The sequence below is a fragment of the Microcaecilia unicolor genome, chromosome 9 (genome assembly GCF_901765095.1).
Source record: "Microcaecilia unicolor chromosome 9, aMicUni1.1, whole genome shotgun sequence".
In the NCBI taxonomy this organism is placed as follows: domain Eukaryota; kingdom Metazoa; phylum Chordata; class Amphibia; order Gymnophiona; family Siphonopidae; genus Microcaecilia; species Microcaecilia unicolor.
Genome location: NC_044039.1, coordinates 189533781 through 189561399, shown reverse-complemented (window position 1 = coordinate 189561399; position 27619 = coordinate 189533781). Strand labels below are relative to the sequence as shown.

At 44.3% G+C, this 27619-nt stretch overlaps 1 protein-coding gene and 1 long non-coding RNA gene across 3 annotated transcripts in view; one reads left to right on the top strand and one right to left on the bottom strand.

The window, feature by feature from the left end:
- LOC115478072 (exocyst complex component 3-like) overlaps positions 1-27619 on the bottom strand; it is a 142551-nt gene that overhangs the window by 91865 nt on the left and 23067 nt on the right. For both annotated transcript variants that reach the window (XM_030215308.1, XM_030215306.1), the window contains exons 3-4: positions 21856-21991; positions 10121-10225 (exon numbers count right to left, since the gene is read on the bottom strand). In XM_030215308.1, coding sequence (XP_030071168.1) covers positions 10121-10225; positions 21856-21991 — 241 coding nt within the window. The remainder of the gene's footprint in view (positions 1-10120; positions 10226-21855; positions 21992-27619) is intronic.
- Positions 616-16979, top strand: LOC115478073. Its single transcript, XR_003943429.1, has 3 exons — positions 616-626; positions 757-771; positions 16881-16979. It is a non-coding gene; the product is annotated as an uncharacterized LOC115478073 (long non-coding RNA).

The window sequence follows — 27619 nt, the reverse complement described above, 5'->3', positions numbered from 1 at the left end:
CCAGCACACTCCCTGGGCTGTTTATTACAGGAAGTACAGAGGTTTGGGGAAATCTCAGGGTTTAAGCTAAACATCACGAAATCTTGTGTTCTTCCGGTGGGCGCAGAAGGGGTGGAGAGGTGGACAGGTACGCAATCATTACAGTGGACGGAAGAACCCATAACATACCTAGGGGTAAAGGTACCGGCAGATCTCAGACAATTATATAACATAAATGTAGTTAAACTGCTAAAAGAGACAGAAGACAGATTGGGCATGTGGGGACCCCTGCCTATCTCACTATTAGGGCGGATAGCCTTATACAATATGTGTATTGCGGAGCTACTGCTAGTGATATGCAACTTATCCTTAAAATCGAGCGTGGTACCGGAAGATTGGAAGGTGGCCAATGTAACGCCCATTTTTAAAAAAGGTTCCAGGGGAGATCCGGGAAATTATAGACCGGTGAGTCTGACGTCGGTGCCGGGGAAAATGGTAGAGGCTATTATTAAAAACAAAATTACAGAGCACATCCGAGGACATGGATTACTGAGACCGAGTCAGCATGGCTTTTGTGTGGGGAAATCTTGCCTGACCAATTTACTTCAATTCTTTGAAGGAGTGAACAAACATGTGGACAAAGGGGAGTCGGTTGATATTGTGTATCTGAATTTTCAAAAGGCGTTTGACAAGGTACCTCATGAAAGGCTACAGAGGAAATTGGAGGGTCATGGGATAGGAGGAAATGTCCTATTGTGGATTAAAAACTGGTTGAAGGATAGGAAACAGAGAGTGGGGTTAAATGGGCATTATTCACAATGGAGAAGGGTAGTTAGTGGGGTTCCTCAGGGGTCCGTGCTAGGACCGCTGCTTTTTAATATATTTATAAATGATTTAGAGATGGGAGTAACTAGCGAGGTAATTAAATTTGCTGACACAAAGTTATTCAAAGTCGTTAAATCGCGACAGGATTGTGAAAAATTACAAGAGGACCTTACGAGACTGGGAGACTGGGCGGCTAAATGGCAGATGATGTTTAATGTGAGCAAGTGCAAGGTGATGCATGTGGGAAAAAAGAACCTGAATTATAGCTACATCATGCAAGGTTCCACGTTAGGAGTTACGGACCAAGAAAGGGATCTGGGTGTTGTCGTCGATAACACACTGAAACCTTCTGCTCAGTGTGCTGCTGCGGCTAAGAAAGCGAATAGAATGTTGGGTATTATTAGGAAAGGTATGGAAAACAGGTGTGAGGATGTTATAATGCCATTGTATCGCTCCATGGTGCGACCGCACCTTGAGTATTGTGTTCAATTCTGGTCGCCGCATCTCAAGAAAGATATAGTAGAATTGGAAAAGGTGCAGCGAAGGGCGACTAAAATGATAGCGGGGATGGGACGACTTCCCTATGAAGAAAGACTAAGGAGGCTAGGGCTATACAGCTTGGAGAAGAGACGGCTGAGGGGAGACATGATAGAGGTATATAAAATAATGAGTGGAGTGGAACAGGTGGATGTGAAGCGTCTGTTCACGCTTTCCAAAAATACTAGGACTAGGGGGCATGCGATGAAACTACAGTATAGTAAATTTAAAACAAATCGGAGAAACTTTTTCTTCACCCAACGTGTAATTAAACTCTGGAATTCGTTGCCGGAGAAAGTGGTGAAGGCGGTTAGCTTAGCAGAGTTTAAAAAGGGGTTGGACGGATTCCTAAAGGACAAGTCCATAAACCGCTACTAAACGGAATTGGAAAAATCCAAAATTCCAGGAATAACATGTATAGAATGTTTGTACGTTTGGGAAGCTTGCCAGGTGCCCTTGGCCTGGATTGGCCGCTGTCGTGGACAGGATGCTGGGCTCGATGGACCCTTGGTCTTTTCCCAGTATGGCATTACTTATGTACTTATGTACTTATGTACTTATGTGTATAACCCCGAAGTGGTTGTACGTTTTTCAGACACTGCCACTGTTCCTGAAGAGACAAGACGAACAGAAACTAAATCAGTTGGTGCAACGTTTTCTGTGGCGAGGGAGGAAACCACGCATACCAGTAGCTACATTAACCATCCCAGTTGAATATGGGGGCCTAGGATTGTTAAGTGTGAGGCATTTGACGGTGGCCAGTGGAATGCGCCACATCAATGACTGGTTCAGGGGGACGACAGAATTTTCTAACACAGATCTGGAATTACAGCTGGAACCAAGGTGGCATTTCACAAATTATCTACACGTAGGAGGGACAGTAATTCCAGAAATCTTGAAATATGCAATGATAATGCCCACTGCAAAAGCAGTGTGGAGATGGATATGTAAGCTACATAAATTTTCCGCCAAAGTCACGCCCTTCCGATCTATATGTGGCAATATGGACTTTGAACCGGGACAGATATATGGGACATTTCAGAAGTGGAAGTGACGAGGGGTGGTATACCTCCTCCAAGTACTAACCACAGAAGGCAAGATTAAGAACTTTGCGGAATTGCAAAGAGAATATGGATTGCCCGACAAAGACAGATTTCACTACCAGCAGCTAAAACACCACGTACATTCTTTACCATGGGAAGATCTAACGGAGGATGTACAAATAGAAATGTCAGATGCATTCTCCCTGGCAGCTCAGCAGGAAGTACCACTTGCATTTCACCACAGGTATATCAGAGATACAGCCGCAGAATTGGATTACAAAAAACTAGCGCAGCAGTGGAGTGCAGATCTGATGCAGAAAGTAACAGAGGCACAGATAAAAGTACATATCCTGACCATGAGGCACGCCACTGCAGCTGCACTACACTGGGAACAGCAGTACAGGTTGGCTGTGCGGACATATATAGCGCCCAGACAAGCTTTTCATATGGGTGTGTCACCCTGGGGATCATGCCCCAGATGTGATTGTGCTGGAGCAACCTTGGGTCACATGATATGGAACTGCTCAGCAGTGGTGTTAAAGGGGCGATCAGGGAGGACAAAGCCGTAGCGGAGAAATTAAATGAATTCTTTGCTTCGGTCTTCACCGAGGAGGATTTGGGGGGGACACCGGTGCCGGAAAGAATATTTGAAGCGGGGGAGTCGGAGAAACTAAACGAATTCTCTGTAACCTTGGAGGATGTAATGGGTCAGTTCAGCAAGCTGAAGAGTAGTAAATCACCGGGACCTGATGGTATTCATCCCAGAGTATTAATAGAACTAAAAAATGAACTTGCGGAGCTACTGTTAGAAATATGCAATCTGTCCCTAAAATCGAGTGTAGTACCGGAAGACTGGAGGGTAGCCAATGTTACTCCGATTTTTAAGAAGGGTTCCAGAGGAGATCCGGGAAATTATAGACCGGTGAGTCTGACGTCGGTGCCGGGCAAGATGGTGGAGGCTATTATTAAGAATAAAATTGCAGAGCATATACAAAAACATGGACTGATGAGACAAAGTCAGCACGGATTTAGTGAAGGGAAGTCTTGCCTCACCAATCTAATGCATTTTTTTGAGGGGGTAAGCAAACATGTGGACAATGGGGAGCCGGTTGATATTGTATATCTGGATTTTCAGAAGGCGTTTGACAAAGTGCCGCACGAAAGACTCCTGAAGAAATTGCAGAGTCATGGAATCGGAGGTAGGGTATTATTATGGATTAAGAACTGGTTGAAAGATAGGAAGCAGAGAGTAGGATTGCGTGGCCAGTATTCTCAGTGGAGGAGGGTAGTTAGTGGGGTCCCGCAGGGGTCTGTGCTGGGTCCGTTGCTTTTTAATGTATTTATAAATGACCTAGAGATGGGAATAACTAGTGAGGTAATTAAATTCGCCGATGACACAAAATTATTCAGGGTCGTCAAGTCGCAGGAGGAATGTGAACGATTACAGGAGGACCTTGCGAGACTGGGAGATTGGGCATGCAAGTGGCAGATGAAGTTCAATGTTGACAAGTGCAAAGTGATGCATGTGGGTAAGATTAACCCGAATTATAGCTACGTCATGCAAGGTTCCGTGTTAGGAGTTACGGATCAAGAAAGGGATCTGGGTGTCGTCGTCGATGATACGCTGAAACCTTCTGCTCAGTGTGCTGCTGCGGCTAGGAAAGCGAATAGAATGTTGGGTGTTATTAGGAAGGGTATGGAGTCCAGGTGTGCGGATGTTATAATGCCGCTGTATCGCTCCATGGTGCGACCGCACCTGGAGTATTGTGTTCAGTACTGGTCTCCGTATCTCAAAAAAGATATAGTAGAATTGGAAAAGGTACAGCGAAGGGCGACGAAAATGATAGTGGGGATGGGACGACTTTCCTACGAAGAGAGGCTGAGAAGGCTAGGGCTTTTCAGCTTGGAGAAGAGACGGCTGAGGGAGATATGATAGAAGTGTATAAATAATGAGTGGAATGGATCGGGTGGATGTGAAGCGACTGTTCACGCTATCCAAAAATACTAGGACTAGAGGGCATGAGTTGAAGCTACAGTGTGGTAAATTTAAAACGAATCGGAGAAAATTTTTCTTCACCCAACGTGTAATTAGACTCTGGAATTCGTTGCCGGAGAACGTGGTACGGGCGGTTAGCTTGACGGAGTTTAAAAAGGGGTTAGATAGATTCCTAAAGGACAAGTCCATAGACCGCTATTAAATGGACTTGGAAAAATTCCGCATTTTTAGGTATAACTTGTCTGGAATGTTTTTTACGTTTGGGGAGCGTGCCAGGTGCCCTTGACCTGGATTGGCCACTGTCGGTGACAGGATGCTGGGCTAGATGGACCTTTGGTCTTTCCCAGTATGGCACTACTTATGTACTTATGTACTTATGGTGGAATTTTGGAAAGGATTGCTCGCTTATGTATCACAATTGTGGAATTCACTTTGGATTTATGATGTGGCGATTCTCTTTGGTCATTTCAGACTAAGCAAACCAACACAGAGAGGATATACAGAATTGGCTTCAAAGACGGTTATAATTGCTAAGCAAGTTATTCTGGCCGAATGGCTCTCGCCCAGGCCACCAATCAGACAACAGTGGAGAACACGAATGTTGATGTTGATGAGAGTAGAACGGATGGGCGTGAAGAACTGGGAATCGATAGAAGGGAAGAAATTTGAAGCGTGTTGGAGTCCCCTTTTAAACACGCTCCCGCAAGCAGCCCGCAGTTACCTGATAAACTTCTAAAGGGGGAGGATGAAGAAGACGGTGGAACAGAGAACAAGAACAGACAGAGTTGGAGGTTTTGGGAAGGGGAGCGAAGGCGCTTTGGTTAAGGACTAAACAAACCCAATAACCAAGAAGAGAGGGAGGGAAAGGTAACGAGAGAGAGGGGGGAAGGGAAATGAGGGGGGGGGAGGGAAAAAGGGGAAAAAAGGAAATAGAAAAATCAAGATTGTAACCAATGTAGTAGATTTTAAAAGTTGTGCACATATGAGTAAAAAGGAAACGCTAATTCAAGTTGAGTTATTTACATTGATGTTAATGGGTTGAATAAATAAGTAGAATGGGTAATAGAGACGAAGCAAGAGCCATAGAGAGAACTAATATAAGAACCTGGACTCAGACATGTACATACCTGAAAAGAGAATGTAACCGAAGTAGAGCTTAGAATCAGGTAGAGAAAGAAATAAAAGACTAAGACAGAGAGAACGGTTTCAATATAACCAAGAGAGCTCAGAGTTATGATCAGGATTACTTTGACCTGTAACAGATCTTATGTAATATGAATATATGTGTGTCTCAATGTTGAACATTGTTTATTTGAGCATTTAATAAAAAAGATTTAAACATAAAAATCCTTTTTTTTCCAGGCGCGCTCAGGGAATGGACCACCACGCATCCTACACCAGCGAAGGCCACTTTTGGGTGCACCTTAGTAAATGGGCCCCTGAATTAGCAAAGGAGTAACCCCCTCACGTTTGTGAAATCCAAAAATCATTTGTGCATAATATTTTCTAATGTCTAAAATTTTGTGATCAGTTTAGTTGTGATATCGGAATACAGAACGTTACAGCAATCCAAGTGTGAAAGAATCAGGGCTTAAAGGTAAGGTTAGTGTGTAAAATAAACCCCAGAACTGAAGAACAGCTTTCAACCTGTAACGACAAGCCTGAATTCAATAAGGACTCTGGAATCATTCCATATGAATTACACAACCATAATAGCTTAGTTTTATCTTTGTCCAACTTTAGGTCATGTAGATCTGGCCCAATTTTCCACAGCTTCAATACAGTTGCTAAGCTTCTTAATTTAATCATTCATCCACAAGTATTTGAAACAACGCCGCATCTCAAGAAAGATATAGTAGAATTGGAAAAGGTGCAGCGAAGGGCGACTAAAATGATAGCGGGGATGGGACGACTTCCCTATGAAGAAAGATTAAGGAGGCTAGGGGTATTCAGCTTGGAGAAGAGACGGCTGAGGGGAGACATGATAGAGGTATATAAAATAATGAGTGGAGTGGAACAGGTGGATGTGAAGCGTCTGTTCACGCGTTCCAAAAATACTAGGACTAGGGGGCATGCGATGAAACTACAGTGTAATAAATTTAAAACAAATCTGAGAAAATTTTTCTTCACCCAACGTATAATTAAACTCTGGAATTCGTTGCCGGAGAAAGTGGTGAAGGTGGTTAGCTTAGCAGAGTTTAAAAAGGGGTTGGACGGTTTCCTAACGGACAAGTCCATAAACCGCAACTAAATGGACTTGGGAAAAATCCACAATTCCAGGAATAACATGTATAGAATGTTTGTACGTTTGGGAAGCTTGCCAGGTGCCTTTGGCCTGGATTGGCCGCTGTCGTGGACAGGATGCTGGGCTCGATGGACCCTTGGTCTTTTCCCAGTATGGTATTACTTATATATGTACTTATCTCAACTACAGTGATTGAAAACAGGTGGGCTCTATGATAAAAGATGTGAAGAGTTATGAAGTCAAGACTTTTCGATTTATTTTTCATAATTACTTTTTTGCCCAGTTCTGTAATTGTTCTTTCACATTGAAAGTGCGGAGTATGCTGTGTAAATCACCTGCCCACTTTCCGCTGTCCTCTGATTGGGGCTTTAACGAGATTGAGGATCTGATAACGTTTTTAATCTTTGAAGGAACATGCGCCATGTTTTTGTCCAACAAAGCATTTTGCACCCGCCCACTTTCTGCTACAAAGCACTTGAGTCCAGGGACCTCAAGTGCCTAGAAGGGGTATGGGGAATTGTGAGAAGAATGTGAAAAATGAACAAAGCTGTGAAAACTTTTACAAGGCATTTTATAAAACTCCCATAGAATATAACAACTTCTGCGTCAGTATTCGTGCAACTAAAATGATATAATATTTTTATGTGCTCATAGGTTTTCACTGGATGTTACAGACCAAAGGGTCTAATTATATCCAAAATGATGTCTTGGAACCCAGACGCCATTTTAAACTGTGGAGCTGCCGCGGGCAGCAGCAGACGCGGCACGCTCAGCAGCAGCATGGAAGAAAGTGAGAAAGGGGAGTCAGAGGGACACGCTGGACATGAGGAGGGTAGAAGGGGAGATCGGAGGACATGTTGGACATGGAGAAAGGTAAGGGCTGCGGGGTCGGCGGTAGGGGGGGAGGGGGGAACAGAGCACTCTCAGTCTGCCCCTGCAGTCCAGTGAAAACCAATGAACACATAAAAATACTATACTATATCAGTGTTAGTTGCACAAAATACTGATGGAGAAGTTGTTATTCTAGGGGAAATTATTACTAGAGTACATGAAGTGGATTTGTTTCCCAGTAGCATTCAATTTATTTATTCCTCTTCATTGTGTTGCTTTATAAAACTCAATGTAAGTTGATCACTTTATATCATTTTCACAAATATATTCCACAAATATATAAGGTAAATGGAAAACAAGAGGATATATATAGTCAATATGACCCAGGGAGACACTAAAGCCCCTGCAGCTGATAATGAATTTTCTCTTTCGTGCCCTTTCGGAGGTGGAACTGCCCAGGAAACAGCATAATGAGATAAAAAGTCTAGCTTTCTTCTAGCCTGGGACCCAAGCTAGAGGGAAAGCGCCTTTGGTCTTTCGGTCTCTTTTCTCCCAACCAGACACTAGCATGGATCCTATTGACAAGGTCCTGCATCACCATTCAGTTAGTGCGTAAAGGAGAAAAAGAACCAGCCCCAAGTAGGGTGGACTAGGGGACACCCTGAGCAGTGAACCATAGGGGTGAAGTTCCTAAGAAGGGATAGGCTGTTAGAGTTTTCTGGACAAAGTGCTCAGGACAGCCAGCTGATTTCTACCGCAAGCTAACAACGCTACCGTGAATATATACCGTATTTTTCGGACTATAAGACGCACCGGACCATAAGACGCACCTAGGTTTTAGAGGAGGGAAATAGGGGAAAAAAAATTTTCCTTTTTCCCTCCTCTAAAACCAAGGTGCTCCGGTGCGTCCTGTCCAAATCCCTCCCTCCAAGTTCAGGATCGCCCTCCCCCCAGCCCTGTCACCACTTCTCCCTACTCACGTCACGCGATCTTCCCTGGTGGTCTAGTGACGTCTGGGCAGGAAAGAGCCCCCTCTTTCCTGCCCAGCGCGCTGCTCTCCGTCCTCCTGTATGCTGCCTGACGGTCTCGGCGAGATTCAAAATGGCCACCGAGAATTGAAGTCTCGGCGGCCATTTTGAATCTCGACGAGACTGTCAGGCAGCATACAGGAGGACGGAGAGCAGCGCGCTGGGCAGGAAAGAGGGGGCTCTTTCCTGCCCAGACGTCACTAGACCACCAGGGAAGATCGCGAGCCCGTGAGTAGGAAGAAGTGGTGACAGGGCCGGGGGGGAGGGCGATCCCGAACTTGGAGGGAGGGAAATCTCTACCTTCGGACTATAAGACGCACCCCCCATTTTCCTCCCAAATTTGGGGGGGAAAAAAGTGCGTCTTATAGTCCGAAAAATACGGTACTCTTAATTTAAGCTCCTAAGGGGTGTAATACGAGCTACAGTTAAGACATGCTATTTTACCACTAACTAGTACTATTTTAGTATCGATCCTATTTTATGCAATGAGACCCTGGGGGGAAGTAATCAACATGGGGGTATCATTAAGACATGTAACAATAGCTTACACTGATAACTTCCCCCCTTAATGATAGCCCATGTTGATAACTTTCCCCCCTACATTTCTAACATGCCTAGATTTAGACAAATTTACAGCTGAAAATCTGAGGGGCCAATGCTCAAAGGTTGTCGTTAACAGCCATGTGCATTTATAGCCACGGCTGAACATATCAAACAAGGAATAGCAATTGATGCTCAAAGGAAATCACAATCAAATGAGATGCGTGGAAAGTCTGCATGAAGTTCAGTAGGGAGAGCACCTGGCACATGCGCAGAAAAGTTGCACGGTAAACGTCAATGTTCTGTGCATACCCAGGCCAGAGGAACAGGGAAGGGGGGGAGGGAACAAGTGCAGTATGTGCTCCATTACAATGCTCCATTACACAGAAAAAAAGTGGAAATAAAATAAAATACAAAACAAGAGAAAATAAAAAGAGAACCTGACTTGAAAAATAAGAATAACTGCTTTTTATTTTTCAACAAGTGCCATAAAAGTGTGCGTCATATGCGCACATTCATGGATGATTCTTGTTGGTTATTTTTTTTGTTGTTGTCTTTTTATTGTTTTTTTTGTTGTTGTTGTTGTTGTTGTATTTTGTGTTCGGCAACCAGAACACTTTTCTTTTTTAATGTTACAGGTGGAACATACATGCACATGATACACACACATGAAAAGTGCAGATAATATTAAAAAATGCAGACCACCAAGAAGCTGCCCTTTCACAAGCAACGCCAACTCAGACCTGCTAGAATATTTTGAACATTACAGGTAGGCACTCTCTTCTGTGCATTGCATGGAATGCTCTTTTTAATACATTTGCAACTCGTTTTTGGACGCTGCTTTTATGAACAGTAAAAGCAGTGCCAAAACCCTTTGAGGGTTAAGAGCACAATAATGTACATGCAAAACCAGCTGAGAAACCTGTCAAAACAGTACACTACAAGCCCTGTGAGCTTTGAGTATCGGCCCCTGAGTGTCTAGGTTTGGCTGAAAATTTGTCTGTGTCCAAGTGGATGTGTTTAAAAGCTCGGTCCTGGCCAAATTTGGCCTGATTTGTGTTCAGTGAATTTCAAGCATTGTTTGGTTTCAGCTTACCTGAATAATTTCACTGAAGTGATAAGGCAGGATATCTCCTGGGGAGTTGCTTAATAATTTGATTTTGTTGTTGAGGATGCTGTTCAGTTTGCGTCTTATATCCTCCTGAACACATAAGAAAAGCACATTAGATATTTTAGTATGGCTTTTTTTTTTATCTAATAGGGCCAAGAGTCTGTGGTGTTAGTGAGGCAAATTGGAATTATTATTATTATTATTATTTATTGCATTTGTATCCCACATTTGCAGGCTCAATGTGGCTTACATAGATTTGTAAACATTGTCATTTCAGGATATCAGATACAGTTAGTAATGTATGACTGATCAACAGAAAATCCAGTGCAATTCTATGTAACACTCAAAGAAACGACCTCTATGAAGCTTCCCTGATCCCAGATTCTATGACCGTTCATGTCATAATTTTTGTTTTGTTTTCAATGACTAAGGGGCCCTTTTACTTTTTTTTCCGAGTAATGGAGCACATACTGCGCTTGTTTGACCCCCCTCCCTTTACTAAGCCACGGCTAACCAGGTGGACTGGGTGGGCACAGGCCTCGCATTTCCTCTCCACCCGCTACCACCCCCCGTCAGCCCACCCGCCTGCCGCCACCGCATTTCCTCTCCACCCCCCCCCCCCCCCCCCCCCCGACAGCCCCCTGCACATGGTCAGTTCTGGTCATTTTTACTGACCTGAAGCGCCATTCTCCCTCCAGCACCGGCGATTCCCATAGCCAGCCTTCTGCCAGCGCGCGTCGTCGGAGCCTCTTCTCAGGTGCGTCCCGCCTACTCTGCAACTTCCTGCTTTCCGCAAAGCTGGGACGCAGGAAATTGCAGAGTTTATTTTTGGCTGGTTCAAACTTAACCAGCCAAACTGATACTCAACACTAGCCGGTAAGTTTGAGCCAGCGAAAAACAGGCCTGCTTTTAACGCAGCCAAACATGGCCATCAAACGTGCGCTGAAACTCGGCGGATAGGCCGGATATATAGCATGATTTAACTGGCTAGCCACTAGCCACTAACTACGAATTTTCAGCAGGTCATGGCCAGCTAGCTATTGTTTAAAGTTTTAATATATACACTATGTCCTGCTGAAAATTCACAGATAGCCTGGTCACAGGGCAAGTGCCAATCCTGGCCAGTTAAATGCTTTTGAATATCTGGGGGTATAAGCAGTGGTGTTCCTTGGTCGACTGCCACCCATGGAAGATCACCGCTGAACAACCCCCCCCCCCCCCTCCCCGGGTGCATCAGCTCCAAGCCCCTTCCCCCGGGTGCATTCTTCTTACCAGCTGGGGTGCTGGGAGCCGCTGGTTCCCTGCTCCCTCTGCCGTCACTTCCTGTTCCAGGGCAGGGAACTGGTAGAGACGACAGCTATGCGGCTGCTCCTTACACTCCTCCTGCAGCGTGCACCCGGGGCTGACCTCTCCCACCTCCCGCCCTCGTTATGCACCTGGGTATAAGTTGTGCACATTGCATGGTGTTCTTAGGTGAAACTAGGGTTACCATATGGCTCCAGAAAAAAAAGAGGACAGATTGAGCCAGTCCGGATTTTACATCCATTGAAAGCAATGGAAGTAAAACCTGGACTGGCTGAACATGTGTCCGTTAACACCTGCCACTGACCTGATGTAAATGATCACATCTTAATTTATCGTCATCCTTAAGTGGATAATCCACATACCAAACAGCTCGTTTGAAAAGAAAGGGTAAAAGCCTCAGAGGTCCGTGGTAATACAGCGGACCAGTCTACGGAACGCTCCCCTTGTGCTCTGTAAAAGCTCTCATGGGGCTCTTCCCAGTAGACCTCAATCTATCGTTGGCAAAAACCCCTCGCCTCCAAATTTATTCTTCAGCCAAACAATTGTTTTCATTATGTTTTATTTTTATTTCCTGTTACCTTTATATGTAAAACACATTAAACGTGCAGCACACTTATCTGTACCCAACGAGGCCCGTCTCACCCTCAGGCTTTCTCAGGGATATAGTGCTTTAACTAAAGTTCGCCATTTTCTTTCCGGGTTCATCTAAATTTAGGCACACCAATACAGGTTTACGCCAGTATTCTATACCAGAATCGAGATGCATAGATGCCTATATAGAGTATGTGCTCCCTGCCCAGCCTTGGAGTGCCTAAATAGAGACACCTTGTTATACAATAACCCCCATGTTTAAACCGCAACTCTGCCCAAACTCTGCCCCCGAACGTATCTGCACATGGGTCACATAAAAGTCTGCACCTTCTTGGCACTGCGTCTACTTTTACATGAGTAACTCCTAGGTAATTTTTTTTTTAAATCCTTATATACGGGTTAAATGGACTTTACAAATGAAAAAAATCCTTTATCAAACTACCCCTCACTGTACCAACTTTGCTTTCTGCCAATAAAGTTTGTAAAATAAAAGGACTTGAACAAAAAACTTTTTTGTCCACGGATACAGCAACATGTCACACTAGGAGAAGGGGACACTGTTTGCATTGCAGTATTGGGGCCCACACCCACCACAGCCTCAACCAGGAAATGCCCCGCCGATATTCAGCGCTATTTAACCATTCGGAAACAGCTGCTGGCTAGTTAAATCGTGCTTTTGCGGCTAACCATGAATATTCAGCTGGAGATAGCCAATTATCTCCCATTGAATATTCACAGTTAGCACTTTCTGCTACACCAGTTATGTCATGCAAATTATCTGGTTAGGTGCGTTTATTCAGTGCCAGACTGTGTAAGATCAGCGGTTAAATCGGACCGCATAAATAGAAGTCCTATCTTTAAATTGCAGCTTCCAAATTATGAACTCATGGGCAGACGCTTTCCAACTAAAGCTGAAAACAGAAAAGACACAAGGCCTAATGTTAGCATCGCAATATAACAAAATCAACTATCCCAACATAAACACGCCAAACCATACTCTCCCTGTTGCGGACACCCTGAAACTCCTAGGCGTAACAATTGATCGCAATCTTAATCTAGACTGCCATGTAAAAAATGTCATAAAGAAAATGTTCTATGCAATGTGGAGGCTCAGAAGAGTAAGATCTTTCTTCCCAAGGGAGACATTTCGCGTATTGGTGCAATCGTTGGTTCTGAGCCTTTGGACTACTGCAATTCCTTATACGCGGGATGCAAGGCACAAACCATCAAGAAACTCCAGACAGCCCAGAACACCGCAGCCAGATTAATATTCGGCAAGGCGAAATATGAAAGTGCCAGACCCCTTAGAAAAAGCATGCATTGGCTCCCACTGAAGGACCGTATTGCATTCAAGATTTGAACCTTGGTCCATAAAATCATTTATGGAGATGCCCCATCATACATGTCAGACCTAATTGACTTACCAGAGTGAAACAATAAACGTTCATCACGCACCTGCTTAAACCTTCATTATCCCAATTGCAGAGGACTTAAATACAAGTCTGTACATACATCCAGTTTCTCATACCCCTGCACGCAACTATGGAATGAATTGCCGATTGCCATAAAAACAACACACGACCTGACAACCTTCCGAAAGTTATTAAACACCTACTTATTCATAAAGCGTACAATAAAGATTCCCCATAACGATCTGACTTCCTAATTATTCCAATCACAACTATTAAGGAACCCTCCTATCTGTCCATCCTAATTACATCCTCACGACTGAATATTATATCTTGTCCTGATATCATTATGTTATGTTATGTTGATCTTTCAATCCACTTCCAATCCAATATGATTTACTTATGCACTCTTATTTGTAAGAACTGTAAAATTATTATTCCGTTATTATGATTGCTTTGATATTCTATGTACTTATCTGTGGAGGAGTGGCCAAGTGGTTAGGGTGGTGGGCTTTGGTCCTGAGGAACTGAATTCAATTCCCACTTCAGGCACAGGCAGCTCCTTGTGACTCTGGGCAAGTCATTTAACCCTCCATTGCCCCATGTAAGCCGCATTGAGCCTGCCATGAGTGGGAAAGCGCAGGGTACAAATGTAACAAAATAGATACTATTGGAGATTCTACATGGAATGTTGCTATTCCACTAGCAACATTCCATGTAGAAGGCTGCACAGGCTTCTGTTTCTGTGAGTCTGACGTCCTGCACGTGCAGGACGTCAGACTCACAGAAGCAGAAGCCTGCGCGGCCACATTGGTGATCTGTAAGGGCCGACTTCTACATGGAATGTTGCTAGTGGAGGAGTAGCCTAGTGGTTAGTGCAGTGGACTTTGATCCTGGGGAACTGAGGAACTGAGTTTGATTCCCACTTCAGGCACAGGCAGCTCCTTGTGACTCTGGGCAAGTCATTTAACCCTCCATTGCCCCATGTAAGCCGCATTGAGCCTGCCATGAGTGGGAAAGTGCAGGGTACAAATGTAACAAAATAGATACTATTGGAGATTCTACATGGAATGTTGCTATTCCACTAGCAACATTCCATGTAGAAGGCTGCGCAGGCTTCTGTTTCTGTGAGTCTGACGTCCTGCACGTGCAGGACGTCAGACTCACAGAAGCAGAAGCCTGCGCGGCCACATTGGTGATCTGTAAGGGCCGACTTCTACATGGAATGTTGCTAGTGGAGGAGTAGCCTAGTGGTTAGTGCAGTGGACTTTGATCCTGGGGAACTGAGGAACTGAGTTTGATTCCCACTTCAGGCACAGGCAGCTCCTTGTGACTCTGGGCAAGTCACTTAACCCTCCATTGCCCCATGTAAGCCGCATTGAGCCTGCCATGAGTGGGAAACGTGTGGGGTACAAATGTAGCAAAAATCAAATAGATACTATTGGAGATTCTACATGGAATGTTGCTACTATTGGAGATTCTACATGGAATGGTGCTACTATTGGAGATTCTACATGAAATGTTGCTATTCCACTAGCAACATTCCATGTAGAAGGCTGCGCAGGCTTCTGTTTCTGTGAGTCTGACGTCCTGCACATACGTGCAGGACGTCAGACTCACAGAAGCAGAAGCCTGCGCGGCCACATTGGTGATCTGTAAGGGCCGACTTCTACATGGAATGTTGCTAGTGGAGGAGTAGCCTAGTGGTTAGTGCAGTGGACTTTGATCCTGGGGAACTGAGGAACTGAGTTTGATTCCCACTTCAGGCACAGGCAGCTCCTTGTGACTCTGGGCAAGTCACTTAACCCTCCATTGCCCCATGTAAGCCGCATTGAGCCTGCCATGAGTGGGAAACGTGTGGGGTACAAATGTAGCAAAAATCAAATAGATACTATTGGAGATTCTACATGGAATGTTGCTATTCCACTAGCAACATTCCATGTAGAAGGCTGCGCAGGCTTCTGTTTCTGTGAGTCTGACGTCCTGCACGTGCAGGACGTCAGACTCACAGAAGCAGAAGCCTGCGCGGCCACATTGGTGATCTGTAAGGGCCGACTTCTACATGGAATGTTGCTAGTGGAGGAGTGGCCTAGTGGTTAGGGTGGTGGACTTTGATCCTGGGGAACTGAGGAACTGAGTTTGATTCCCACTTCAGGCACAGGCAGCTCCTTGTGACTCTGGGCAAGTCACTTAACCCTCCATTGCCCCATGTTAGCCGCATTGAGCCTGCCATGAGTGGGAAAGCGCAGGGTACAAATGTAATAAAAAAATATCTATATTTTGAAATTCTTATCCTATAATGTGTACATGTTGCTGTAACATTTTGTGAGCCACATTGAGCCTGCAAATAGGTGGGAAAATGTGGGATACAAGTGCAACAAATAATAAATAATAATAATAAGTGCTATAACTTAACCGGTCAGCTGCTGAATATCGGCTTAACCAGTTAAGTATTTAGAGGCCAAAATACCCCCCCCCCCCCCCCATATTCTATGCCGGTCACTGGAAATGGCCCAGAATTAAATTTCTGGGTTTGACACTGGTGGCAGGAGGTCAAAGCGCTGCCCACCGCCGGTTGAATATCGGCTTTATTTATTTATTTGTTACATTTGTATCCCACATTTTCCCACCTATTTGTAGGCTCAATGTGGCTTACATAGTACCGGAGAGGCATTCGCCGACTCCGGTATGAACAAATACAAAGTGATGTTGTGGTAAAATAAGGCTCATGTGGAACAGACACGAGGGAATCGTAGAGCGGAAGAGTTATGTTATGTCCATTACATGCTTTGGTTTCGTTGTGTTGCAGAGTTCAGACATTTAAGTTGGATCGGTGGGGTATGCCTTTTAAAACAGGTTAGTTTTTAGAGATTTCCGGAAGTTTAGGTGGTCATACGTTGTTTTCACGGCTTTTGGTAGTGCGTTCCACAGTTGTGTGCTTATGTAGGAAAACTGGATGCATATGTTGATTTATACTTAAGTCCTTTGCAGCTTGGGTAGTGGAGATTTAGATATGTTCGTGTTGATCCAGATATGTTTCTGGTTCGTAGGTCTATGAGGCTTGTCATGTATCCCAGGGCTTCGCCGAAGATAATTTTATGAACCAAGGTGCAAATTTTGAAAGCAATACGTTCTTTAATTAGGAGCCAGTGCAGGTTTTCACGGAGGAGTTTTTCCAAATATAAGCCTGGCTGCCATGATTTGAGCGGTCTGAAGTTTCTTTAAGGTTTGTTCTTTGCAACCCGCATAAATTCCATTGCAGTAGTCTACGTGGCTAAGTACCATTGATTGTATCAAGTTGTGAAATGTTTCCCTCAGGAAGAATAGTTTCACGCGTTTGAGTTTCCACATTGAGTGGAACATTTTCTTTGTTGTGGATTTCACTTGGCTCTCTAGTGTGAGCTTTCAGAGTCCCTCTCTTTTTCACCGGAAAGTATGAGGGGTCTTTTTACTAAGGTGTGCTGAAGAATGGCCTGCGGTAGTGAAGGTGTGTGTTTTGGCTGCGCACAGGATCATTTCTCAGTGCACCTGTAAAAAATGCTTTTTGGGTCTGAGACCTTACCACCAGCCATTGATGTAGCAGTAAAATGTCCTGCGTTAACCAGGCAGGAATAGTCAACACGTGTCCAAATGCCGATTACTGCCCGCGTGCCAGAAAATAAAAATATTTTTTGATGCGCGTCAAAAATGAAATTACCGCCCGGGCCACGTGGTAGCTGGGTGGTAACTCGGAATTGGTGCGCATTGGGTGCGCATAGACTCTTACGCGGCTTAGTAAAAGGACCCCTGAGTATCTTCTAGGTTCCTTAGTCTGCAAAGCTTTCTCCCTTTTCACTTAATTTTTGTCTTGGAGTTTCAAAGTTCTTTAAAAGCGTGGTCTTTTTTCATTCAAAAAGCCACTGAAAATCTGTATGTCATCTTCACAAAATATTCTGGCTTGGCATCATATTACAATGTTGATAGAAAGAATGTGGGTCAGCAAACGGTTTCTAGAGATAAGAGTTTAATAGCAGCTGACATGAAGTAGACAGAAAGATGAAAGAGCAGTGGCATAGCTAGATGGGGCACAGGGGGCGCGGTCACTCCCCTAAACAATCTTTTAGAAAAAATGGTGCCTATGCACCAGCGGCACCTGTTTTTTTGTTTGTTACATTTGTACCCCGCGTTTTCCCACTCATGGCGGGCTCAATGCGGCTTACATGGGGCAATAGAGGGTTAAGTGACTTGCCCAGAGTCACAAGGAGCTGCCTGTGCCTGAAGTGGGAATGGAACTCAGTTCCTCAGTTCCCCAGGACCAAAGTCCACCACCCTAACCACTAGGCCACTCCTCCACTAGCAACATTCCATGTAGAAGTCGGCCCTTGCAGATCACCAATGTGGCCGCGCAGGCTTCTGCTTCTGTGAGTCTGACGTCAGACTCACAGAAACAGAAGCCTGCGCAGCCTTCTACATGGAATGTTCCATGTAGAATCTCCAGTAGTATCTATTTTATTTTTGTTACATTTGTATCCCGCGCTTTCCCACTCATGGCAGGCTCAATGCGGCTTACATGGGACAATGGAGGGTTAAGTGACTTGCCCAGAGTCACAAGGAGCTGCCTGTGCCTGAAGTGGGAATCGAACCCAGTTCCCCAGGACCAAAGTCTACCACCCTAACCACTAGGCCACTCCTCCACTGTTGCTACTATTTGAGATTCTACATGGAATGTTGCTATTCCACTAGCAACATTCCATGTAGAAGTCGGCCCTTGCGGATCACCAATGTGGCCGCGGAGGCTTCTACATGGAATGTTCCATGTAGAATCTCCAGTAGTATCTATTTTATTTTTGTTACATTTGTATCCCGCGTTTTCCCACTCATGGCAGGCTCAATGCGGCTTACATGGGGCAATGGAGGGTTAAGTGACTTGCCCAGAGTCACAAGGAGCTGCCTGTGCCTGAAGTGGGAATCGAACTCAGTTCCTCAGTTCCCCAGGACCAAAGTCCACCACCCTAACCACTAGGCCACTCCTCTAACTTTCCCTCTCTGCCGCTGCGCTGCCTTTTGAGTCTGCACTCTGCAGCAGCCTGGAGGAACCGCGAGTATCCCTTCCCTGCCTCTCACTGACTGGGTGACATACAAGCGGACAAAACCCCGCCTTCATGTTGAGAGTTGAACTCCTTGCCTATAGTGTTGATTGACAGATAGGGGTCGGGATTAGTGAAGACTGCTCGCGATGTCATGGCGCAATCCTCCACCCACCTTGTGAAGCGCCCTTGCTGCCTCTCTGCCAATTTCCCTCCACGCTCATCCCACCAAAGATGTAACTTCCTGTTTGGGAGGAATCACGTGGAGGACGGAAACCGGCAGATGCACAAGTGGCGCGCTTAGGGCTATGGCCCCGCACGCAGTTTCATTTTTGTTGCAGCCAAGTTGAGGAGGCAACCACGTGAACAAGGAGGTCGACCGTCGAACTCAAAACATTGAAAGGCAAGCCACCACTGTAGCCGTCTTTTACCTTTTGCCTGTAGTACTGTCTCTCTCCCTTTCCTCCGCTCCCCGCAGCCGTTAACTCAAAGCAAGCAAATCTAGGAGGAGCTGCTGTATCACCGTTGTTGATTTTAATTGTTGGTAGCATTTTTATTTGATCTTCTTTTCTTATATTTTTAAGCATGCCGGCTTGTGCAGCATAGGGATGTGTATACACAGGAAGTTTTGGTTTCATGGGTTAGAGTACTGCTTTCTTCTAAATCGTGTCATTTGGAGGGGCTGGACTCCCTGTATTCATGTAGAGATGTTTTCAGGTGCTTAACAATCAGACTTACTATTTAGTATAATTAAAAAAAAACATTAATTAGGTTGAAACCTGGGAGTATTTAATATCTTTTTTTCCTGTGCCTACATCAAAAGATTATGGCATGTGGGAACTTGCTCCTTTTGTTTGTGGATTGCAGTGGTATATTATATCAATTACTGGAACTTGCTTGAAACAATATAAATATATATATTATGGTATATTATAAAAATGCACTTGCCGTTTTTATTACTACTATATTTCATGGAGAGGTATTGAATAATGAGGGGAGGGTGTCCTTAATGCAGAAGTTCTGGCCAGCCAGTCTAAATGTGGTAACATTGTCATGTTCAGTACACTATTAGCCACCAAGTTAAAATGAAGTTAATTATATTCAGTGGAAAATAAATCTGTTGGCTCAGGCTGCTTACTACTGAATATTTCATCATTGTTTCATTATTGCTACTAAGTATTACATATTAAGGGTATTTGCTTTAAATTTTGTTTTATAGTCCTTACATGCAAAGGTGAATGAATCCTAAGGGCAGTTGAACAATTAGGTATAAACTGTTGTTTCTTTACTTGTTTTGGACTGCTTTGGACCCTGCTGATCTGTACATCTGTCTAGAATTTTAGAAGATGGAAATGAGAAAATAAAAAGTTTTGGATGTACTCTGTAGAAGTTGCACAGTACATAAGAGATTTTTCTCAGACCTTTTTTTTATTGATTAAAGAATAAAAAAAATTAAAAAAAAGTGACAAAAAGAGATCTATTAAAAGATATAAATATTGGGAAGGTATTTTGCCAATAATGGAGAAGATCATTTGATCAAGTTAGCTCTTTAAATCTGTATGATTTTGAGATCTTTGAGGCTTTTTCCTTCCTTTTATAAATATCTGGATATTAGTAACATTTTCATGCTGTGGATTTTGTAATGTTTTTCTGTTCTAGCTAAGTTGTTGTTTTGCAATGTGTGTATAGATGCCTGTTCTGGTGTGTGCATGTGATAATATTTGAATAATTGTCTATACTTATAGCTATGATTTCAGGACAAGCGGCATCACTAAAGTTTTAAATTCCAGGTAGTATATATTCTAATTTCAACTTTGTCAAATGTTTCAGACATGTCTATGTACTTGCTTCCATGATATAACTGAATTCTATGGTGATGGCACAAGGAAAACTAGCTCAAAATAACCTGTTCCTTAGCTGGGCCCTAGTATTACCATATTGAAAATGGACCATACCATGCCTCTGTGGTTATGCTCCACTAATAAGTTAAACAATTAACTGACTTTCTTGAAAGGATTATATACACTTTGGATGCATGACTAGGGATACAAACACACTTATTTATTCAACATCACAATTCCTCATGTACAGCCACAAAACAACCTTTTAGGGTTGATAGTGTTCACAATCAATTCCTTTAATTATTGACCAGATAGAGAGAAGAGTTTTCATTTTTGGCACAGTATATGTCATCACAGGAACAAAATATAAGAAAACCAATGGACTGCATTGGGGACTTACAGCCTGTTATGTTTAAACAGAAGAAATCTGCATGAAACAAAATATTTATTTTTATTTTGACTTATAAAAACACTTGTACCTGAAACTTGTCTCAAAATAGAATAATCTATTTGAGTATCTACAATGTAAAAACTTCTACAAAACAGATGAAGTGAAGATGTGATTCCATATGTCCCAATGAAAGAGTTTAATTTAATTTTACTTCCATTTAAATTCAATATATTCCATCTTTATAACACCAGCTCTGGAACTCTTTGCTGGAGGATGTGGTAACAGCGGTTAGCGTTCTAGGTTTAAAAAAGGTTTGGACAAGTTCCTTCAGGGAAAGTCCATAGTGTGCTATTGAACCAGACATGGGAAGCAACTGCTTGCCCTGGGATTTATAGTATGGAGTGTTGCCACAATTTGGGTTTCTGCAGGTACTTATGATCTGTCTTGGCCACTGTTGGAAACAGGATACTGGGCTACATGGACCATTGTTCTGACCCAGTCTGGCTACTATTATGTTCTAAGTCAGCAGTTCAGGAAGAAAAATACAGCTATTTGATAGTGGGGACATAAAATGAAAGATCAATGCCAGTGAGATGTAGAGAAGGAAAGGAAGAAGTGGAAAGGCCAACCTGGAAAAGAATTTGGAAGACTGACTCATGGAACGTGGAAAAAAAAAGACTGGGACCAGCCCAATTAGAAAATTAAATTCCCAGACAACAAAGGTAGAAAAGAAAAAAATATTTTTATGTAATACTTTGTAAGGACTGAGATGTACCTGCTTTGTAAAATGTACATTTTTTCATTTTTTCTATTTTGCAAAGTACAGGAGAAAATGCATTCTGTTTCTCTTTTACCAGTATTGCACTGAGTCTGGCTTTCTTGGGCAGAGTGGAGGGGGTCTCTATTTCAATTTCTGTTTGTATGTTTTTTTGTTGTGGCTCCGTATTCTGTATTAGATGAGGGTCTGTCCATGTTTTGCATATGCTACTGAGATGAAGGATTCTGCTTTCATGTAGTGTCTATGTAGGAATGTGTAACAGTGCAGCTTGTTCCAGTTTCCCAACAGTAGGTATTCACGAGAAAAGTGATTTTCTACTCCTCACTATAATCATTTTACCTGTATGACATTGATTAGCTTTTCCTCAGTTGTAGATATCCAGTCACTGTACGCAGTATCTGTGGGGCCCAAGCTTTTCTCCCATTGCCCAGGGTTTCTTTCTGTTCTTTGCTGCTGTCTCATAATCCGAAGGGTGCTACAGGACAGTCAGAGGATTAAAGAAAAGAAATCAGTACTGTTTCCTTATTCCTATTCATTTGAAAATATACAGTTATGTGCAAAATTACAGGTACCTGGGGCCGACTCCACACGGTAAGCAAAGTAAGCATGGCGGGGGAGGGGCACCAAGATCTGCCGTAAGCACTGCTATTCCATCATGTCTGTCTGTCCTGTCTGCATATGCAGCTTGACTTTTCAACTTTAAGTTTATTTAGGTTCATTGCTCCAGGTACAAAATACGTGCCTGCATATAATATGCAGTGCATTTTTTCTAGCATAAAAGGTGCCAGTACTCAAATGCTAGGCCACCCTACGGGGGTGAGGTGATCACTGAGGGACCCACCCCACAATAGCCAGGCCCCCTGCAAGCAATCACAGAAACTATGACAAGGCAGAATTGGTGTGTAGAGCCTGGAGCTCTTTCATTAAAGCTTGGGGTCCAAAGGTCAATTTTAGCAGACAATGGAAAAGGTGCCGGTACTCAGTACCCCCTCAAAAAAAAGCCCTGATAATATGTAAACTGCTTTGAATGTAACCACAGAAAGACGCTATAGCAAGTCCCTTTCCTTTTCCCCCTTATCAGACATCCTTGATTTTCTGAGATGGTCCTTGATTTAAGAGCTGTGTCCCTTTCTCCATCCTGTATGACAACCTTCTCTACCCAATTTTAGTAATGGGGACAGAGGTGACATATTGTACTTTCAAATGAGTTTAGTATTGTCTTGCCTGCCTCCCCCCCCCCCCCCCCCACACACACACATACATTGTTCAGCATCTCCCTCTTGCCACCAACCCCCTGGGGTCAGCCCCTCCCCTCAAACCTCCCTTTGCAACCCCTTCCCTTTGGTTTTAGCATCACTGAGTACAGCTGTGTGATATGGAACCTCCACTCATGCATGCTTTGTATCTCTTCCAGGCCCTGCCTCCTCTGATGTATACTTCCTGTTCTGAAAAACAGCGGTGACTGTCAAATGAAGAGGCAATGTGGCTAAGAAGTTCATTCCAACATCATCTTTATTTATAAAACACTGACCCAACACAGCCGTGTTTCGGCATGTATAGCCTGCATCGGGAGTATTTTCTGCCAGAATCCTATTTGCAAGTGCAACGTAGGCATAGGAGACAACTTTTCAAAATGATTGGGGGTGCTGAACACAACCCAATATTCTCCCTCCGCCTGCCACCACAAAAATAGCAATTCTTAGACTGCATTCAAAGATAACATGAGGCTCCATTTCCCGAACTTTAGCTTTCACACCATTCTCGAGACATTACTATACCATCAAAGCACTGTTCCCTACACATTTTAAAATCCAAATCACACTTTTTAAAGACATCTTTACACTATACAAAAACCTGAGCACAAACACACTCAGAACTTCTGTGTGCTGGTAGAGGGACTCAACCTGTTGGTCTAGACTGCTCTAGCAGGACTCAAAGGAATAGAACAAATACTTTGTACAACTCAAATTCTTTTTTTGGTATTGTTAATTCAATGATCTGTTAGCCACATTGAACCTGATCTGTTTGGGAAAATGTGGGATAGAAATAAATAAATAAATAAATAAACAAACCTTACCATATCATAATACTTCTAACTTCCAGGACATGAAAAGCTACAACCTGATGTATGAAAAGGCAGCACTGTAGAAACTACACTGGGGCTTAAAACACCAATACACTACCTAGTGGAAAAACAAATCTAAACAAGATCTGTACGCAGATACCACATGCTAGCAGAATACCACACTGTGGTCACACAAGAAAAACACATGACACAACAAATGTATCACAAGGGACCAGAGATAAACGCAAAAAAACTGAACTGAAAACCTCAAGAAGTCAGACTCGGTATACAACAATACTAGAGAAATGTACACTAAAATGCAAAACATCAGAAATGTGCATTTCCAAAAGCCGATGTATTCCAATTAATAAATTCAGAATAAAATACTTTGTTCTACCTTTGTTGTCTGAGCATTTTATTTTTGGTCCCAGTGTCCCTTTTCTGCGTCTGTTTCTTTTCTTGTCCATTTGACATTTCTTCTTGCTCCAGGTCTACCATCCTCCTCCTGTTTCCTTATCCATCCTAACAACTCCCCTCTGTGTCCCTGTTCTTTAACTTCCTCCATTTTCAGCATATGCCCTCTCAGTGTCCTGATCCAACCCTTATATTCAGCGTTTCCCCTTTGTGTGTGTCTTGCCCTATCCTGCATTTCCCCCTCTGTGTCCCTGTCTCTATCCCTCCTCCTCCCCCTGTGATCAGCATTACTCCTCTGTGTCTGTGTCACTGCTCTCCCCCCCCCCCCCCCCCATCCAGCATTACCTATGTTCCTATCCCTTCTCTCTCCATGCCCAGCATGTCTTCTGCCTCCCTGTCCCTCCCCTCTCTCTTCCCCCTGGGGCCAGAATCTCTCCCTGTAGCTTCCCACCCACACCCAGTGTCTCTCTCCCTCTCTTCCATCCAGCATTTTCTTTCCCTATTTCTTCTCCCCCCCCCCCCCCCCACTGTCTCTCTCTATTCCTCCCCCCTCAAGTTGATCCAGCATCTATCCCTCTCCACTTTCCGTCCAGCGCCTCTTCCTGTCTGTCTGTCCATCCCTCCCTCCCCTTCCCTCCCCTCTCCCCTTTCCTGATCCAGCAGAGCAGCACCTCTGTCTCCCTCCCTCTGAACCCTGCAGATCCATTGTTTCTCCCCTTTATCGTCTCTCCCCCCCCCCCCCCCCCCCCAGGCTCACTGGTGCTGCTAACTACCTTGATCGCTGCTGCCGGTAGAGATACCACAGTGATTGAAAAGTGCTGCCTCGAGATCTTAATCTTCCCTGTGATGAGTCCTGCCCTCGCGGAACAGGAAGTTGCATCAGAGGAGGCAGGACGCATCATAGGGAAGACCAAGATCCTTTTAATCACCAGCGATCAATGTAGTTAGCAGCACTAGTGAGCCGCGGGGAGCGGGAGAGTTGCCAGCAGCGAGACACTGCATAAACTAACTATCGGGAGTCATCTGGTGGAGCAATATACTTGCCTCTGTGCCACCTCAAAATATTGCAGGTGCTCGAGAACCCACAAAGTTGGCATCTATGAATGTTGGAACTTGGTCATGACTTTAGATGAGATGCTGAAACTGGAAATTCCAGACACTGAACAAATGAATGGACTTCTCCAGTACTGACCTCTTAGCTTGTACTTCCTGAAAACAAGGCACTCAGGCTTTCAAGTTCAGGCTTTCCTCCATCAACAAGCAGTGGATCCTTTTTCTCTCCCTTCCCCCCCCCCATCCTACTACTACTACTATTTACTACTACTATTTAGCATTACTATAGCGCTACAAGGCGTACGCAGCGCTGCACAACCATAGAAGAAAGACAGTCCCTGCTCAAAGAGCTTACAATCTAATAGACAAAAAATAAATAAAGTAAGCAAATCAAATCAATTAATGTGAACGGGAAAGAAGAGAGGAGGGTAGGTGGAGGCGAGTGGTTACAAGTGGTTACGAGTCAAAAGCAATGTTAAAGAGGTGGGCTTTCTGTCTAGATTTAAAGGTGGCCAAGGATGGGGCAAGACGTAGGGGCTCAGGAAGTTTATTCCAGGCGTAGGGTGCAGCAAGACAGAAGGCGCGAAGTCTGGAGTTGGCAGTAGTGGAGAAGGGAAAAGATAAGAAGGATTTATCCATGGAGCGGAGTGCACGGGAAGGGGTGTAGGGATGGACGAGTGTGGAGAGATACTGGAGAGCAGCAGAGTGAGAACATTTATAGGTTAGCAGAAGAAGTTTGAACAGGATGCGAAAACGGATAGGGAGCCAGTGAAGGGTCTTGAGGAGAGGGGTAGTATGACTAAAGCGACCCTGGCGGAAGATGAGACGGGCAGCAGAGTTTTGAACCGACTGGAGAGGGGAGAGGTGACTAAGTGGGAGGCCAGCAAGAAGCAGATTGCAGTAATCTAAACGAGAGGTGACAAGGGTGTGGATGAGGGTTTTGGTAGAGTGCTCGGAAAGAAAGGGGCGGATATTACGGATGTTGTAAAGAAAGAAACGACAGGTCTTGGCAATCTGCTGGATATGAGCAGAGAAGGAGAGAGAAGAGTCAAAGATGACCCCAAGGTTTCGAGCTGAGGAGACAGGGAGAATGAGAGAGCCATCAACAGAAATAGAAAACTGGGAGGAGCGGGGAGGTGGGTTTGGGGGGGAAAATGAGAAGCTCGGTTTTGGTCATATTTAATTTCAGGTGGCGTTGAGACATCCAGACAACAATGTCAGACAAGCACGCTAAAACTTTGGTTTGGATGCAAGGTGAGATATCAGGGGTAGATTTGGGAGTCATCAGCATAGAGATGGTAGGAAAAGCCATGGGATGAGATTAATGAACCAAGGGAAGAAGTGTAGATAGAAAAGAGGAGGGGACCAAGAACAGAACCCTGAGGTACGCCGACAGGCAGAGGGATAGAAGTACAAGAGGATCCACCAGAGTGAACACTAAAGGTGCGGAGGGAGAGGTAGGAAGAGAACCAGGAAAGGACAGAGCCCTGGAATCCAAGTGAGGACAGGGTATCGAGAAGTATGCTGTGATGGACAGTGTCAAAAGCAGTGGAAAGATCAAGAAGAATGAGGATGGAATATTGACCTCTGGATTTAGCCAGTAATAGGTCATTGGAGACTTTAGTAAGTGCAGTTTCGGTTGCGTGGAGAGGGCGAAAACCAGATTGTAGTGGGTCAAGAATAGCATGTGAGGAGAGAAAATCAAGGCAGCGGCGGTGAACAGCACGCTCAAGTAATTTGGAGAGAAAAGGAAGGAGGGAGATGGGTTGGTAATTAGAGGGACAAGTAGGGTCGAGTGAAGGCTTCTTAAGGAGAGGTGTGACCACAGCATGTTTAAAGGCAGCAGGGACAGTCGCAGTGGAAAGTGAGAGGTTGAGAATGTGACAGATAAAAGGAATAATAGCAGGAGAGATGGCATTAAGAAGGTGGGTGGGAATGGGATCAGAGGAACAGGTGGTACATTTTGAGGAAGAAAGGAGAAGTGTAGTTTCCTCAATAGTAACTTCAGGAAAGGAGGAAAGGGAATGAGGGGAAGGAGAGAGAGGGGAACGGACTAGTGGAGGGAGAGGTGGTGAGGTAGAGAAAGCAAGGTTTATCTTTTCAACCTTGTTGTGAAAGAATTCAGCAAGGGTCCCATATGCCCACCCATATGCCCTCCCTGGGCCTACCTTAGGAAGGCTTGGTGGTCTAGTGGCGTCTTTGGGGGAAAGAACATACCCCACCTCTTCCTGCCCTGTACAGCTGCTCCATCACAATGGCTGCCATGACTGCTGCGGAAGGACCCGGCAGCAATCTTGCACCTGGAATCAGCATGGGGAGGGCCTGGAGAGGGGGAAGTGATCATGGGAGGGAGGGAACAGAAAGTTTCAAGTTTTGACCAAAAATGCACAGGCATTTTTGCCTAAAATCTGAAGCTGGATTTCAGTACAGTTTCAATGCCAAATCTATAACAAAAACTGTAAATCAATCAGCCTCTAAGTGAAGACTTCCACTGGAGATAGGGTGGTGGTGACTGTAGGATGCCAGAAACCCTGGCTCGATCTGTAAGCTTTAATGGATCCCTGAGTGAAC